A 15,963-nucleotide genomic window follows, 5' to 3' on the forward strand; every position below is an offset into this window, starting at 1 on the left:
ACTGGGCTAAGGGGGGGTCAAGACATTCAAGTGAGACACACACAAATTGCCACACGACTCCCAGTTACAATCCTGAGCGGGGATTTAACCCTTCAAGCCCGAGCACTGGTGGACACGGGGTCAGAAGGGAATCTGCTAGACAACGGATGGGCAAAGGAGGTAGGGCTCCCTCTGGTGGCGCTTCCTTTGCCATTGCAGGTGCGGGCACTAGATGGCACCCTCCTCCCTTTACTCACACACAAGACACAACCAGTAACTCTGGTGGTGTCTGGAAACCATCGGGAGGAGATTGAGTTTTTTGTAACTCCTTCTACCTCCCGCGTGATTTTGGGCATCCCATGGATGTTAAAGCACAATCCCCGGATCGATTGGCCGTCTGGGGTGGTGGTTCAGTGGAGCGAAACCTGCCATCGGGTGTGTTTAGGATCCTCGGTTCCTCCCGGTTCCCAGGCTAAGGAGGAGGTCAAAGTCCCTCCCAATCTGACGGCAGTGCCGGTTGAGTACCACGATCTTGCTGACGTCTTCAGCAAGGATCTGGCACTCACCCTTCCCCCGCACCGTCCGTACGATTGTGCCATTGATTTGGTTCCAGGTGCTGAGTTCCCGTCCAGCAGGCTGTACAACCTCTCACGACCTGAGCGCGAATCAATGGAGACCTACATCCGGGACTCATTAGCTGCCGGGCTGATCCGGAACTCCACCTCCCCGATGGGGGCAGGTTTCTTTTTTGTGGGCAAGAAAGATGGCAGACTTCGTCCATGTATTGATTACAGGGGGCTGAATGAGATTACGGTTCGCAACCGATACCCGTTGCCATTATTAGATTCCGTGTTCACCCCCCTGCATGAAGCCAAAATCTTTACTAAGCTGGATCTTAGAAATGCGTATCACCTGGTTCGGATCCGGAAGGGAGACGAATGGAAGACGGCATTCAACACCCCATTAGGTCACTTTGAGTACCTGGTCATGCCGTTCGGCCTCACAAACGCCCCAGCGACGTTCCAAGCATTAGTTAATGATGTCTTGCGGGATTTCCTGCACCGATTCGTCTTCGTATATCTAGACGATATACTCATCTTTTCTCTGGATCCTGAGACTCATGTCCGGCATGTACGTCAGGTCCTGCAGCGGTTGTTGGAGAACCGGCTGTTTGTGAAGGGCGAGAAGTGTGAGTTTTACCGCACATCTTTGTCCTTCCTGGGGTTTATCATCTCCCCCAACTCCGTCGCTCCTGATCCGGCCAAGGTTGCGGCGGTGAGAGACTGGCCCCAACCCACTAGCCGTAGGAAGCTGCAACAGTTCCTCGGCTTTGCAAATTTCTACAGGAGGTTCATTAAGGGCTACAGTCAGGTAGTTAGCCCCCTGACAGCCCTGACCTCACCAAAAGTCCCCTTCACCTGGTCGGATCGTTGCGATGCCGCGTTCAAGGAGTTGAAACGGCGCTTCTTGTCTGCACCCGTTCTGGTGCAGCCCGATCCTAGTCGCCAGTTAGTGGTTGAAGTGGACGCCTCGGACTCAGGGATAGGAGCTGTGCTTTCCCAGAGCGGGAAGACCGATAAGGTCCTTCACCTGTGTGCCTATTTTTCCCGCAGGTTGACCCCGGCCGAACGGAACTATGACGTCGGCAATCGAGAACTCCTTGCGGTGAAAGAGGCTCTTGAAGAGTGGAGACATCTGTTGGAGGGAACGTCCGTGCCATTCACGGTTTTCACTGACCACCGGAACCTGGAGTATATCAGGACCGCCAAGCGGCTGAACCCCAGGCAAGCCCGCTGGTCACTGTTCTTCGGCCGTTTTGACTTCCGGATCACCTACCGTCCCGGGACCAAAAACCAGAGATCGGATGCCTTGTCCCGGGTACATGAAGATGAAGTCAAAGCGGAGTTGTCGGATCCACCGGAACCCATCATCCCGGAGTCCACTATCGTGGCCACCCTCACCTGGGACGTAGAGAGAACCGTCCGGGAGGCCCTGGCACGAAGCCCGGACCCCGGAACTGGGCCGAAGAACAAACTATACGTCCCACCAGAAGCTAGGGCTGCAGTCCTGGACTTCTGTCACAGCTCCAAGCTCTCCTGTCATCCAGGGGTGCGAAGAACCGTGGCAGTTGTCCGGCAGCGCTTCTGGTGGGTGTCCCTAGAGGCCGACGTCCGGGATTATATCCAGGCCTGCACCACCTGCGCCAGGGGCAAGGCTGACCATCGCAGGGCATCAGGACTACTCCAGCCGCTGCCTGTGCCTCATCGCCCCTGGTCCCACATCGGCCTGGATTTTGTCACGGGCCTCCCGCTGTCCCAGGGTAACACCACCATCCTCACGATAGTGGACCGATTCTCCAAGGCGGCCCACTTCGTGGCCCTCCCGAAGCTCCCAACAGCCCAGGAGACAGCGGACCTCCTTGTCCACCACGTCGTCCGGCTGCATGGGATTCCAACAGACATCGTCTCCGATCGCGGTCCCCAGTTCTCCTCGCAAGTCTGGAGGAGCTTCTGCCGGGAACTGGGGGCCACGGTGAGTCTCTCGTCCGGGTACCACCCTCAGACCAACGGGCAAGCAGAACGGGTAAACCAGGAGGTGGAACAGGCCTTGCGCTGCGTGACTGCCACGCACCCGGCGGCCTGGAGTACCCATTTGGCCTGGATCGAGTATGCCCATAACAGCCAGGTGTCTTCAGCCACCGGCCTCTCCCCTTTTGAGGTGTGTCTGGGGTATCAGCCCCCGTTGTTTCCGGTGGTTGAGGGAGAGGTCGGTGTGCCCTCGGTCCAGGCCCACCTACGGAAGTGCCGTCGGGTGTGGCGTGCCGCCCGTTCTGCTTTGCTAAAGGCCCGGACGAGGGCAAAAGCCCATGCAGACCGTCGGCGGACCCCGGCCCCTGCGTATCGGCCAGGGCAGGAGGTGTGGTTATCCACAAAGGACATTCCCCTCAAAGTGGACTCCCCCAAGCTACAGGACCGTTATATCGGCCCATTCAAGATCCTTAAGGTCATCAGTCCAGCCGCCGTGAGGCTTCAGCTTCCGGCCTCACTGCGGATCCATCCTGTTTTCCATGTATCCCGTGTCAAACCGCATCACACCTCACCCCTCTGTACTCCGGGTCCGGCACCGCCTCCTGCCCGGATCATCGATGGCGAGCCGGCTTGGACTGTACGCCGGCTCTTGGATGTCCGTAGGATGGGCCGGGGCTACCAGTATTTGGTGGACTGGGAGGGGTACGGTCCCGAAGAACGCTCCTGGGTGAAGAGGAGCTTCATCCTGGACCCGGCCCTCCTGGCCGATTTCTACCGCCGCCACCCGGACAAGCCTGGTCGGGCGCCAGGAGGCGCCCGTTGAGGGGGGGGTCCTGTTGTGTGGGCCGCCAGAAGAGGAGGTACTGCTGGCCCACCACCAGAGGGCGCCCTGTCTGGAGTGCGGGCTCCAGACACCAGAGGGCGCAGCCGCCTCACAGGAGCAGCCAGGGTGACAGCTGTCACGCATCACCTGCAACAGCTGTTACCAATCACCTGATCAGCAGGGGTACATCAGCAGGACGACGTCTCCACCTCTTTGCCGAGATATCGTTCTACCTGGAAGGTAACGTTCTCAGCTGACCGTGAGATCTTTTCAGTAACCTTTTGTGACTTTTGTGCATTATATAGCAGACTCTTTCCAACGAGAGGTGGAGGTAGTTTCCCTACCGTGTGGATTGCTGGGTGTAAACGCGCCCACATTTAATTGTTTTTTTTTTTGTTCCTCGCCAGCAGTACCAGGTCCGACACGCGGAGGCAGTGGCCACCTGGGAGTTCGGGACTTGGCGGCTCCAGTATTCCCGGGGTCTGGTGGCGGAGGAAATCGTGTGGTTCCGGTTCTGCTTTGGACAGATGTCTTCTATCTTCGAGCCTGCCCACACGACACCTTCTGTGATTTGACTTGTTGTCTATTGTTGTAATCTGTTGTGTTTGTTGTGCCCATTCACAACAGTAAAGTGTTGTTATTTGACTTCCTCCATTGTCCGTTCATTTGCGCCCCCTGTTGTGGGTCCGTGTACCTACACTTTCCCAACACCAGTCTCATACTCCACTGTCATGAACAAGACCCCAAGGTACTTGAACTACTTCATTTGAGGCAAAACCTCATTCCCTACCCGGAGCAGGCAATCCATCGGTTTCCTGCAGAGAACCAGTGAGTGCTGGAGGTCACAGGCTGATGAAGCCAACAGGACCACATCATCTGCAAATGCAGTGATGAGACCCTGAGTCCACCAAATTGAAGACCCTCCTCCTCCCGACTACACCTCAGTATCCTGTCCATGAATATCACCAACAGGATTGGTAACAAGGCGCAGCCCTGGCGGAGGCCAACCCCCACGAAAACGAGTCCAACTTACTGCCGAGCACCCGAACACAGCTCTAGCTTTGTGAATACAGAGATTGAATGGCCCTGAGAAGGGACCCCTCACTCCATACTCCCACACGGCACCTCCTACAGTATCTCCCGGGGTACACAATCATACGCTGTCTGACTAAAGTTATAACTTTAAAGACTAAGAAATAAAATTATAGTGGTGACAAAAATATATTTTTTTAAAGCTTAAATCTTAAAAAGCTTAGTGGCTGTACACTTTTAATTTAGAACTCAGTTATTTTTGTCTCCTCAGCTTTTTTTTTTTTTTGTGATCTGAAAATGATCCAAATTGTGACTTTAAATCTTGACTTGAACCATAACTTTAAATCTTGATCTGAATTGTGAGTTTTGTGATCCGTTACACTCAGCATTCAAATACTTGTATGAAAGTGTCTTTGTACTTACAAAACTTTTTTAGATTCTTTGATCACTGGCAGGAGCATCAGAAGAGCCTCATGTGAAGGTTCATATTTCTTCAGGTCAAACATGTCCAGAAGTTGATCTGAGGACAGTAAGATGAAGGCCAGAGCTGATAAATAAGAACCAGACAGACCACTTTCAGAGAAACTTCCAGAGTTTAGGAACTGCTGGATCTGATCTAGTAGAGAACGATCCTTCAGTTCATTCAGACAGTGGATCAGATTGATGTTTCTCTCTGCAGACAGATTCTCATCAAGTTTCTTCTTGATGTACTCGATTGTTTTCTGATTGTGCTCTAAGATTCTGTCTGTCTGTGTCATCAGGCCCCGTAGGAGAGTTTGATTGGTCTCCAGGGAAAGACCCAGAAGGAAGCGCAGGAACAAGTCCAGGTGTCCATTTGGACTCTGTAAGGCTTCATCCACAGCACTCTGATGGAGATGTGTTAGCTTAGGTTTAAATATTATAGTCCACCAGGATGCTGTTCGTTCTTTAGACAGCAGATTGACTCCAGACTGGATAAAGTTCAGATGGACATAAAGAGCAGCCAGAAACTCCTGAACACTCAGATGGATGAAGCAAAAGACCTTGTGCTGGTAGAGTCCTCTCTCCTCTCTAAAGGTCTGTGTGAAGACTCCCGAGTACACTGAGGCTACTCTGATATTGATGCCACACTCTGTCAAGTCCTCTTCACAGAAGATCAGGTTCCCTTTCTGCAGCTGCTCAAAAGCCAGTTTTCCCAGAGACACAATCATCTCCCTGTTCTCTGGATTCCACAGTGGATCTGTCTCAGCTCCTCCATCATACTTGACCTTCTCCACTTTGGACTGAACCACCAGGTAGTAGATGTACATCTCAGTCAGGGTCTCAGGCAGCTCTTGTGTTCCTCTGGTGTCCAACATGTCCTCCAGCACTGTAGCAGTGATCCAGCAGAAGACTGGGATGTGACACATGATGTGGAGGCTTTGTGATTTCTTCACGTGGGAGATGATTCTTCTGGACTGCTCCTCATCTCTGAATCTCTTCCTGAAGTACTCCTCCTTCTGAGGGTCAGTGAAGCCTCTGACCTCTGTCACCATGTCCACACACTCAGGAGGGATCTGACTGGCTGCTGCAGGTCGTGTGGTGATCCAGAGGCGAGCAGAGGGAAACAGGTTCCTCCTGATGAGGTTTGTCAGCAGAACATCCACTGAGCTCGACTTTGTGGCATCAGTCAGGATGTCATTGCTGTGGAAGTCCAGAGGGAGGTGACACTCATCCAGACCATCCAAGATGATCAAGACCTGGAAGTGCTGGAAGCTGCAGATTCCTGCTTCTTTGATTTCAGGAAAGAAGTGATGAACAAGTTCCACCAAGCTGAACTTCTCCTCTTTCAGCACATTCAGCTCTCTGAAAGTGAATGGAAATATGAAGTGGAGGTCCTGGTTGGTTTGTCCTTCAGCCCAGTCCAGAGTCCACGTCTGTGTTAAGACTGTTTTCCCAATGCCGGCCACGCCCTTTGTCAGCACTGTTCTGATTGGTGGCTGTGTGTCAGCTGAGGCTTTAAAGATGTCTTCACATGTGATGGTTCTTTGTGGTGTGTCTGTTTTCCTGGATGCTGCTTCAATCTGTCTGACCTCATGTTCCTGGTTGACCTCTGAAGCCCCGCCCTCTGTGATGTAGAGCTCTGTGTAGATCTCCTTCAGAAGAGTCATCTTTCCTGCTGTTGAGATCCCCTCAAACACACGCTCAAACTTCTGCTTCACCTTAGATTTGAATTTAAGACGACAAACATCAGCACGAGTTCCTGAAAGAACAAACAGCACAGATCAGTTACTGAATGATGACATCACTTCCTGTTTTCCTGACAGAATTCATACATGAATATATTTCAAATGAACAAAGTTCACATGTCATTTAGTGTTATCAGGGAACTGGGGTTGGCGTAGCATAGGAGGTGGTTGAACACAAATGCAGACTCATTACACAGAGGTATGAGTGAAAATGCTTTATCTAAAAAAAAAAATACCAGGCTGGGCTACAGTACACAGGGTGGCTGTCAGAGGAGTGGTGGTAGAGGCAGGAGTAAAGCAGAGGTGTGGTCAAAAACAAGCACAGTTCCAAAAACCAGAAGACAAAGTACAAGGGCTGAGGTAGGTGCAAGGCCCAAAAAAAAAAAAAAAATTCATGGCAAGGCAAAACAGAGGCTGGACCGTGCACGAGAATTCACAACAAACTGGCGGAGAAGTGGTGAACTCAAAAGCCTTAAATAGGGCAGGTGATTAGGGGGGAAGAAGACACAGGTGTGGGAGAACTGTCTGGAAGGGGTGTGGCAAACTAAAGGGAGACGACACACCCATACCAAACCCTGAACACCAGACAAGAGAGTGCAGTAAGACAAAAAGCAAAGTGAACAAGACCCAACTAAAAAATGAACCTGTAACCACAGTGATCGAAATAAAATATCAAAACAAAGGTGAACAAAACCCAAGATCTAATAAATAAGAAATAAAATAAATACCTAACACCAAAGAGTAAAATCAGCAACCAAATGCAAGAACTACAACCCCTGGCAAAAATTATAGAATCACCGGCCTCGGAGGATGTTCATTCAGTTGTTTAATTTTGTAGAAAAAAAGCAGATCACAGACATGACACAAAACTAAAGTCATTTCAAATGGCAACTTTCTGGCTTTAAGAAACACTATAAGAAATCAGGAAAAAAATTGTGGCAGTCAGTAACGGTTACTTTTTTAGACCAAGCAGAGGGAAAAAAATATGGACTCACTCAATTCTGAGGAAAAAATTATGGAATCATGTAAAACAAAAGAACGCTCCAACATATCACTAGTATTTTGTTGCACCACCTATGGCTTTTATAACAGCTTGCAGTCTCTGAGGCATGGACTTAATGAGTGACAAACAGTACTCTTCATCAATCTGGCTCCAACTTTCTCTGATTGCTGTTGCCAGATCAGCTTTGCAGGTTGGAGCCTTGTCATGGACCATTTTCTTCAACTTCCACCAAAGATTGTCAATTGGATTAAGATCCGGACTATTTGCAGGCCATGACACTGACCCTATGTGTCTTTTTGCAAGGAATGTTTTCACAGTTTTTGCTCTATGGCAAGATGCATTATCATCTTGAAAAATGATTTCATCATCCCCAAACATCCTTTCAATTGATGGGATAAGAAAAGTGTCCAAAATATCAACGTAAACTTGTGCATTTATTGATGATGTAATGACAGTCATCTCCCCAGTGCCTTTACCTGACATGCAGCCCCATATCATCAATAACTGTGGAAATTTACATGTTCTCTTCAGGCAGTCATCTTTATAAATCTCATTGGAACGGCACCAAACAAAAGTTCCAGCATCATCACCTTGCCCAATGCAGATTTGAGATTCATCACTGAATATGACTTTCATCCAGTCATCCACAGTCCACGATTGCTTTTCCTTAGCCCATTGTAACTTTGTTTTTTTCTGTTTAGGTGTTAATGATGGCTTTCGTTTAGCTTTTCTGTATGTAAATCCCATTTCTTTTAGGCGGTTTCTTACAGTTCGGTCACAGATGTTGACTCCAGTTTCCTCCCATTCATTCCTCATTTGTTTTGTTGTGCATTTTCAATTTTTGAGACATACTGCTTTAAGTTTTCTGTCTTGATGCTTTGATGTCTTCCTTGGTCTACCAGTATGTTTGCCTTTAACAACCTTCCCATGTTGTTTGTATTTGGTCCAGAGTTTAGACACAGCTGACTGTGAACAACCAACATCTTTTGCAACATTGCGTGATGATTTACCCTCTTTTAAGAGTTTGATAATCCTCTCCTTTGTTTCAATTGACATCTCTCGTTTTGGAGCCATGATTCATGTCAGTCCACTTGGTGCAACAGCTCTCCAAGGTGTGATCACTCCTTTTTAGATGCAGACTAACGAGCAGATCTGATTTGATGCAGGTGTTAGTTTTGGGGATTAAAATTTACGGGGTGATTCCATAATTTATTCCTCAGAATTGAGTGAGTCCATATTTTTTTTTCCCTCTGCTTGGTCTAAAAAAGTAACCGTTACTGACTGCCACAATTTTTTTTCTTGATTTCTTATAGTGTTTCTTAAAGCCAGAAAGTTGCCATTTGAAATGACTTTAGTTTTGTGTCATGTCTGTGATCTGCTTTTTTTCTACAAAATTAAACAACTGAATGAACATCCTCCGAGGCCGGTGATTCCATAATTATTGCCAGGGGTTGTAAAAAGAGGGTCAACAAGAAAATAAATGCTAAGACATCCTAGAACAGAACTCACATGTGACAAGAGTAATAATAAACAGACAATTCAACATAAGAAAAAAGAAAAGCAAACAGGAGATAAAACGAATGATTATACAATGACAGGACTGAAACTAGACACATGACTAAAATACGAGGTCTGTAAGAAAAGTATCGGACCTTTTTATTTTTTGCAAAAACCTGATGGATTTGAATCACGTGTGCTTGCATCAGCCAACCTTGAACCTTCGTGCACATGCATGAACTTTTTCACACTTGTCGATTGCGTCATTTCCTGGTAAGCAGCCTTTGTATGAGGATTGTGCAGTGTGCTTGGCGGATTTTCATTTCAAGGAAAAAGACAGAGCGACTGGAGCAGCGCCGCATCAAATTTTGCCAGAAACTGGGCGACAGCCAGGTGGAAACCATTTGAATGATTCAGGCGGCTTTCTGTGACTTTTCAGTCGTGTGACTATCTGAGAAATTTTGGAAGAGGTGGGCATGTCACAGCATGTCCTGTGAGACTTCAACACGAAGTTGCTTTTGCTCCGCCATCAGCAGCTTTGTGCCGAAGCCATCGGCACAAATTTCACCGCCACTCTTTTCATGGCCAAATCTTCTGTCACAATAGAATGTGCCGAAAAAGTGCGGTCCTGCATCACCACAGCGTTCACTTTGGAAATGATCTGGTCATTTCAGCATGTTGATGGCTGACCGGAGCGCGGCTCGCTCTCCACCGTTGTGCGGATGTCTTTAAACCGGTTGTACCGCTCCTTAATCTGTGTGATGCCCAGAGCATCGTCACCGAAAACCATCTGAATCTTCTGAATGGTTTCCACCTGGCTGTCGCCCAGTTGCTGGCAAAATTTGATGCAGCACTGCTCCAGTCGTTCCGTCTTTTTCCTTGAAATGAAAATCCGCCGAGCGCACTGCGCAATCCTCACACAAAGGCTGCTTACCAGGAAATGACGCAATTGACAGGTGTGAAAAAGTTCACACATGCGCACGAAGGTTCAAGGTTGGCTGATGCAAGCACATGTGATTCAAATCCATCAGGTTTTTGCAAAAAATAAAAAGGTCCGATACTTTTCTAACAGACCTCATATGATGAACAGGAAATAACTGATAAACCAAAAATATAACTACTGACAAATGTATTACCAAAGAAAAGAGAAAAACAGAACCAAACTAAGATGAGACTAGACAAATGACTAAAATATCATGTCCAGATAAAAATAGGGGACAAAACTTGACCGGGCCAGAGCGGAGTGGAAACATGACAAGCATCTGTGTTAAATGTGGACAGAAGTCCTCTTACTGCTCTGCAGACAGTCAGCCAGCTCATCATAATTCATTCTCCTCATGAAGATCACTGTGAGGTCCAGGAAAACCAGTCTGCTGCTCCTCTGCTCCTCATCCTCACTCTGACTCTCCAAGTATTCTGCATCATTTGTCAGGAGAACCTTCTGGATCATCTTCAGCTCATCTTTAACAAACGTCACCATGTTCTCCTCGATGTTCTGCAGCAAAACATCAACATGGACGAAGAAACTCATTACCTTGCTACAAATGTGGATTTTGTCTCCACATTATATTTTTCACTGTGTGGGATTCTCCTGATTTTGTTCAGAAAATCCAGTTCAATTAAAAACAGACTGAAAAGTTAAATCCTTTAAATAATTTTTCTAAACTGTCAAAATCAGAATTTCACAAAATAATGTAACATTTTGATGTTAAGCACAAATAATACATATCTTTACTTTCACTACCAGCTTTCTTTACACAGCTGAGTGGACAAGCACATGAACATTCCCGTCTGATAATTAAAAAAAAATAAAGTAAGTAGCATAAACAAAATTCCAAAGATTTTTTGTTTATACTACTTTATAAAGAATCAAGTCCATCATTGTTGATGAATCCATGAATGATGCACTGATAAACATAAATATGAGAATAAACATCATCAAAGTGTTTGTTGCTGCAGCATGGAGACATGAACAAACTGTCCAATGATAATATCAGATGGACGTCAACAGACCGTAAACATGTGGTTCAGGCCTCTTTGATGCTGCTGAGCAGATGGAACCCTGAGAACCTCTGAGCTCTGCTGCTTCACTCTGTGGACCAATCCGAAATAGTTTACTCAAATGATGTCTGAACAGAAACAGCTTCAAGTTCACATCAACCTGCATCATTGGTCTGAACACTCAGACTGGTTTTCCTGGTCTTCTTGTTGGTCCCCCTGAGAGTCCCACAGCGGACTTGACTGTCCATCCACACAGGACCACACACTGACCTTGTTGGTTGTGTTTCCCTTCCACAGTCTTGGCAGGACGGCCCGCCGTGCCAGAAACAGTGACGGCTCCTCCATCAGCACCACTAAATGAGGAGCTTCAATCCTGACTGAAGATGTTAAATGTTGACTTCCTGTCTATGTTTCTGTTGTCTGCAGTGAGGATCAAAGTGAATGATCAGGAACTCAGGATACGTTCACGCAGCTGCTGTTAATTTACAGATTTCCATGTCCTGTTCTGTCTCCTCACAGCTTGCTGGTACCAATGAACCTCCTCCCTCTAAGTGATTCCAGCAGGTCGGGAAATCTCTGCACCCCATAAATGGAAACAATTTCCTTAGAGTCGTCTCTTTCTGTCCAAATCAGATGGTTGTGAAAGCAGCAAACCAAATGTGGACTTTGACAACCACCAAGTCCAAGAATCCAACGAGGTTCATCAAGACCTTGAAGTCTAAACTGGGGCTTTTCCACACCAAGGATGGAAAGTTTCCTCACAGCTTCCAGATGTAAATTATGTCCTTTCTGTAGAAACTGATATATTCTGTCCAACTGGAAGCTTTTCTCAAAATGTCAACAAGTCAAATCATTTGTCTTCTGCCTGTTTAAAAAAGTTAAATTATAAAGTATCCTGAGACAACACGTGAGGGTCACAAGATTTAACATGTTCTGTCCCTAATTCACCATCTAATGTCAAACAAAACCTGAGAATCTGCTCCTGTAGTTACAAGAAGACAACTGAAGGAGAGACCCGACCAAACGTCCTCAGTCTGGTTCAAACCTGGCTGTTGTCTTCTGAACATCTTGTACTTTTATGGATCAGACCACAAAACATTAGATTACAGCCATGAATCAATGTGGGACCATTGGACATCACCAGCATCGGTTGAGTCCTTTAAATGCTGTGGACATGAAGACAGTCCATCTAGATCGCTTCTTGTATATGCAGGTCCAAAGACAATGTTGGAACTAAAATCACTCTTTCATGATGATGAATTCCACAATCACCCAGAGATGATAACTGCTCATTGGAGATGACTTTGTCTGACGGGGTCAGGAACAACCGTCTTAGTCCTTAAGGTTGAGGGGACAACTGGGGTAAGTCCAGTTTCAGTGCCTCATCTGGATTTGACTCATGCAGTCTGTTTAGTTCTGACGCTGGACTTCACCTGAGTGTCCTTTTGGCCATCTGTCACTGCAAACACGGAACTACCTGGAGGACAGTTCCCTCCCAGGGACCAGCCTGGACGTCAGCACAGCTAACTTGCGACCGAAATAGTCCATCATGTTTCCATGACATTTTAGCAATCAAGTCAAAACCGAGCTGTCGGATCCACCGGAACCTATCATCCCGGAGTCCGCTATCGTGGCCACCCTCACCTGGGACGTGGAGAAGACCATCCGGGAGGCCCTGGCACGGAGCCCGGACCCCGGAACCGGGCCGAAGAACAAACTTTACGTCCCACCAGAGGCAAGGGCTGCAGTCTTGGACTTCTGTCACGGTTCCAAGCTCTCCTGTCATCCAGGGGTGCGAAGAACCGTGGCAGTTGTCCGGCAGCACTTCTGGTGGGCGTCCCTGGAGGCCGACGTCCGGGATTATATCCAGGCCTGCACCACCTGCGCCAGGGGCAAGGCAGACCACCGCAGGGCACCGGGACTGCTCCAGCTGCTTCCTGTGCCTCACCGCCCCTGGTCCCACATCGGCCTGGATTTTGTCACGGGCCTCCCGCCGTCCCAGGGCAACACCACCATCTTCACGATAGTGGACCGATTCTCCAAGGCGGCCCACTTCGTGGCCCTCCCGAAGCTCCCGACGGCCCAGGAGACTGCAGACCTCCTGGTCCACCACGTCGTCCGGCTGCATGGGATTCCAACAGACATCGTCTCCGATCGCGGTCCCCAGTTCTCCTCGCAGGTCTGGAGGAGCTTCTGCCGGGAACTGGGGGCCACGGTGAGTCTCTCGTCCGGGTATCAACCTCAGACCAACGGGCAGGCAGAACGGGCCAATCAGGAAGTGGAACAGGCCCTGCGCTGCGTGACGGCCGCGCACCCGGCGGCCTGGAGTACCCATTTGGCCTGGATCGAGTATGCCCATAACAGCCAGGTGTCTTCTGCCACCGGCCTCTCCCCTTTTGAGGTGTGTCTGGGGTACCAGCCCCCGTTGTTTCCAGTGGTCGAGGGAGAGGTCGGTGTGCCCTCGGTCCAGGCCCACCTGCGGAAGTGCCGTCGGGTGTGGCGCGCCGCCCGTTCTGCCTTGCTGAAGGCCCGGACGAGGGCAAAAGCCCATGCAGACCGCCGGCGGACCCCGGCCCCTGCATATCAGCCAGGGCAGGAGGTGTGGTTGTCAACAAAGGACATTCCCCTCAAAGTGGACTCCCCTAAACTGCAGGACCGTTACATCGTTACATCCCTAGACCCGGCCCTCCTGCCCGATTTCTACCGCCGCCACCCGGACAAGCCTGGTCGGGCGCCAGGAGGCGCCCGTTGAGGGGGGGGTCCTGTTGTGTGGGCCGCTGAAGAGGAGGTACTGCTGGCCCACCACCACCAGAGGGCACCCTGCCTGGAGTGCGGGCTCCAGGCACAAGAGGGCGCTGCCGCCTCACAGGAGCAGCCGGGGTGACAGCTGTCACTTATCACCTATGACAGCTGTCACCAATCATCTGATCTTCATTTGTATATCAGCAAGACGACATCTCCACCTCTTTGCCGAGATATCGCTCTTCTTAGGAGGTAACGTACTCAGCCGTTGTGTTGTCTTTCAGACAGTAAACATTGTTGCTTTGTGTTTTGACAGTAGTCAGTGAGTACTTGCAGCTGGAGACTGAGTTGGACTTTTCACCAACCTTTTTGATAAGTACTCATACTCCTACACATACCAGTTTTCTGATGAGAGGTGGAGGTGGATTTCCCACCATAAGTGTTGCTGGGTGTAAACGCACCCACATCTAACTGTTTTTGCTCCTCGCCAGCAGTACCAGATCCGACAAGCGGAGGCAGTGGCCACCTGGGAGTTCGGGACTCGGCGGCTCCAGTATTCCCGGGGTTCGGTGGCAGAGGAAATCGTGTGGTTCCGGTTCTGCTTTGGACAGACGTCTCTTATCTTCGAGCCTGTCCACATGACACATTCTGTGAATTGACTTCATTGCATTCTATTGTGATCTGCCGTGTTTGTTGTGCTCATTCACAACAGTAAAGTGTTATTATTTGACTTCCTCCATTGTCCGTTCATTTGCGCCCCCTGTTGTGGGTCCGTGTTCCTACACTTTCACAACAAGTTCACTGGTATTGGAAAAAGGACTGCATGGAAAGTGTTCCAGCAGTATCCTCATCTTCTTCAAAACTTTGGTGAGGAAGAAATGCCAAGTCCAGACACTCTACGCATGGCAGAACAATTTGTATGCAAACTGTATGACCCAAAATCAAGCAGTGAATCAATCCATGAGGTTTGATGTGCCCTGTTTCGGAAGGTGAAAGCCAATGTGGATACTTTACCTCCAACAAAGGATGCCTTGTCTCTGCACCTCATGAGGGCACACTATCAAACAAAGATTTGGAAACAATCACTAGTGTCTCATCCACAGCTTCCCTCACCAACTAGTTGTGGTTGGCATATGAAGGATGGTGTGCTGGTACCCAAGCTTTTAACCAAAGAACCATTACAGGCAAGATCTTTGGAGCTGACGACCTGTGGATGCAAGGAGAGTGGAACGCAGTGCAGCACCAGGCAGTGCCGATGTCGAAGAGGCGGGATGTTTTGCGGTGGGGCATGTGGTTGTGCTTCAGCAGCTTGGTGCAAGAATACTCAGGTAACCACATCACATTATATGTTTATCATATTATGTTCAAAATAATAATTTTCCAGTTCATGTGATGCATATTTTAACAAAATTAAACCGCAAACTCTGCTGGCAACATACAATTTCTACTTTATTTGGAGTACAACAAACCAATCTAATTCTACCAGCAGGCTTTGATGGACATTACCATGCTGTTAATCAATCAATCAATCAATCAATTTTTTTTTATATAGCGCCAAATCACAACAAACAGTTGCCCCAAGGCGCTTTATATTGTAAGGCAAGGCCATACAATAATTATGTAAAACCCCAACGGTCAAAAGGACCCCCTGTGAGCAAGCACTTGGCTACAGTGGGAAGGAAAAACTCCCTTTTAACAGGAAGAAACCTCCAGCAGAACCAGGCTCAGGGAGGGGCAGTCTTCTGCTGGGACTGGTTGGGGCTGAAGGAGAGAACCAGGAAAAAGACATGCTGTGGAGGGGAGCAGAGATCGATCACTAATGATTAAATGCAGAGTGGTGCATACAGAGCAAAAAGAGAAAGAAACAGTGCATCATGGGAACCCCCCAGCAGTCTACGTCTTAGCAGCATAACTAAGGGATGGTTCAGGGTCACCTGATCCAGCCCTAACTATAAGCTTTAGCAAAAAGGAAAGTTTTAAGCCTAATCTTAAAAGTAGAGAGGGTGTCTGTCTCCCTGATCTGAATTGGGAGCTGGTTCCACAGGAGAGGAGCCTGAAAGCTGAAGGCTCTGCCTCCCATTCTACTCTTACAAACCCTAGGAACTACAAGTAAGCCTGCAGTCTGAGAGCGAAGCGCTCTATTGGGGTGAT

At 48.6% G+C, this 15,963-nt stretch overlaps 1 protein-coding gene across 1 annotated transcript in view; it reads right to left on the reverse strand.

The window, feature by feature from the left end:
* The window catches only part of LOC117530545 (NACHT, LRR and PYD domains-containing protein 3-like), a 55,922-nt gene that overhangs the window by 16,869 nt on the left and 23,090 nt on the right, over window positions 1-15,963 (reverse strand). The window contains exons 4-6 of the mRNA XM_034193440.1: window positions 11,083-11,161; window positions 10,363-10,564; window positions 4,786-6,583 (exon numbers count right to left, since the gene is read on the reverse strand). Of these exons, the coding sequence (XP_034049331.1) occupies window positions 4,786-6,583; window positions 10,363-10,564; window positions 11,083-11,161 (2,079 nt within the window). The remainder of the gene's footprint in view (window positions 1-4,785; window positions 6,584-10,362; window positions 10,565-11,082; window positions 11,162-15,963) is intronic.

The sequence above is a fragment of the Thalassophryne amazonica genome, chromosome 18 (genome assembly GCF_902500255.1).
Source record: "Thalassophryne amazonica chromosome 18, fThaAma1.1, whole genome shotgun sequence".
NCBI lineage: Eukaryota > Metazoa > Chordata > Actinopteri > Batrachoidiformes > Batrachoididae > Thalassophryne > Thalassophryne amazonica.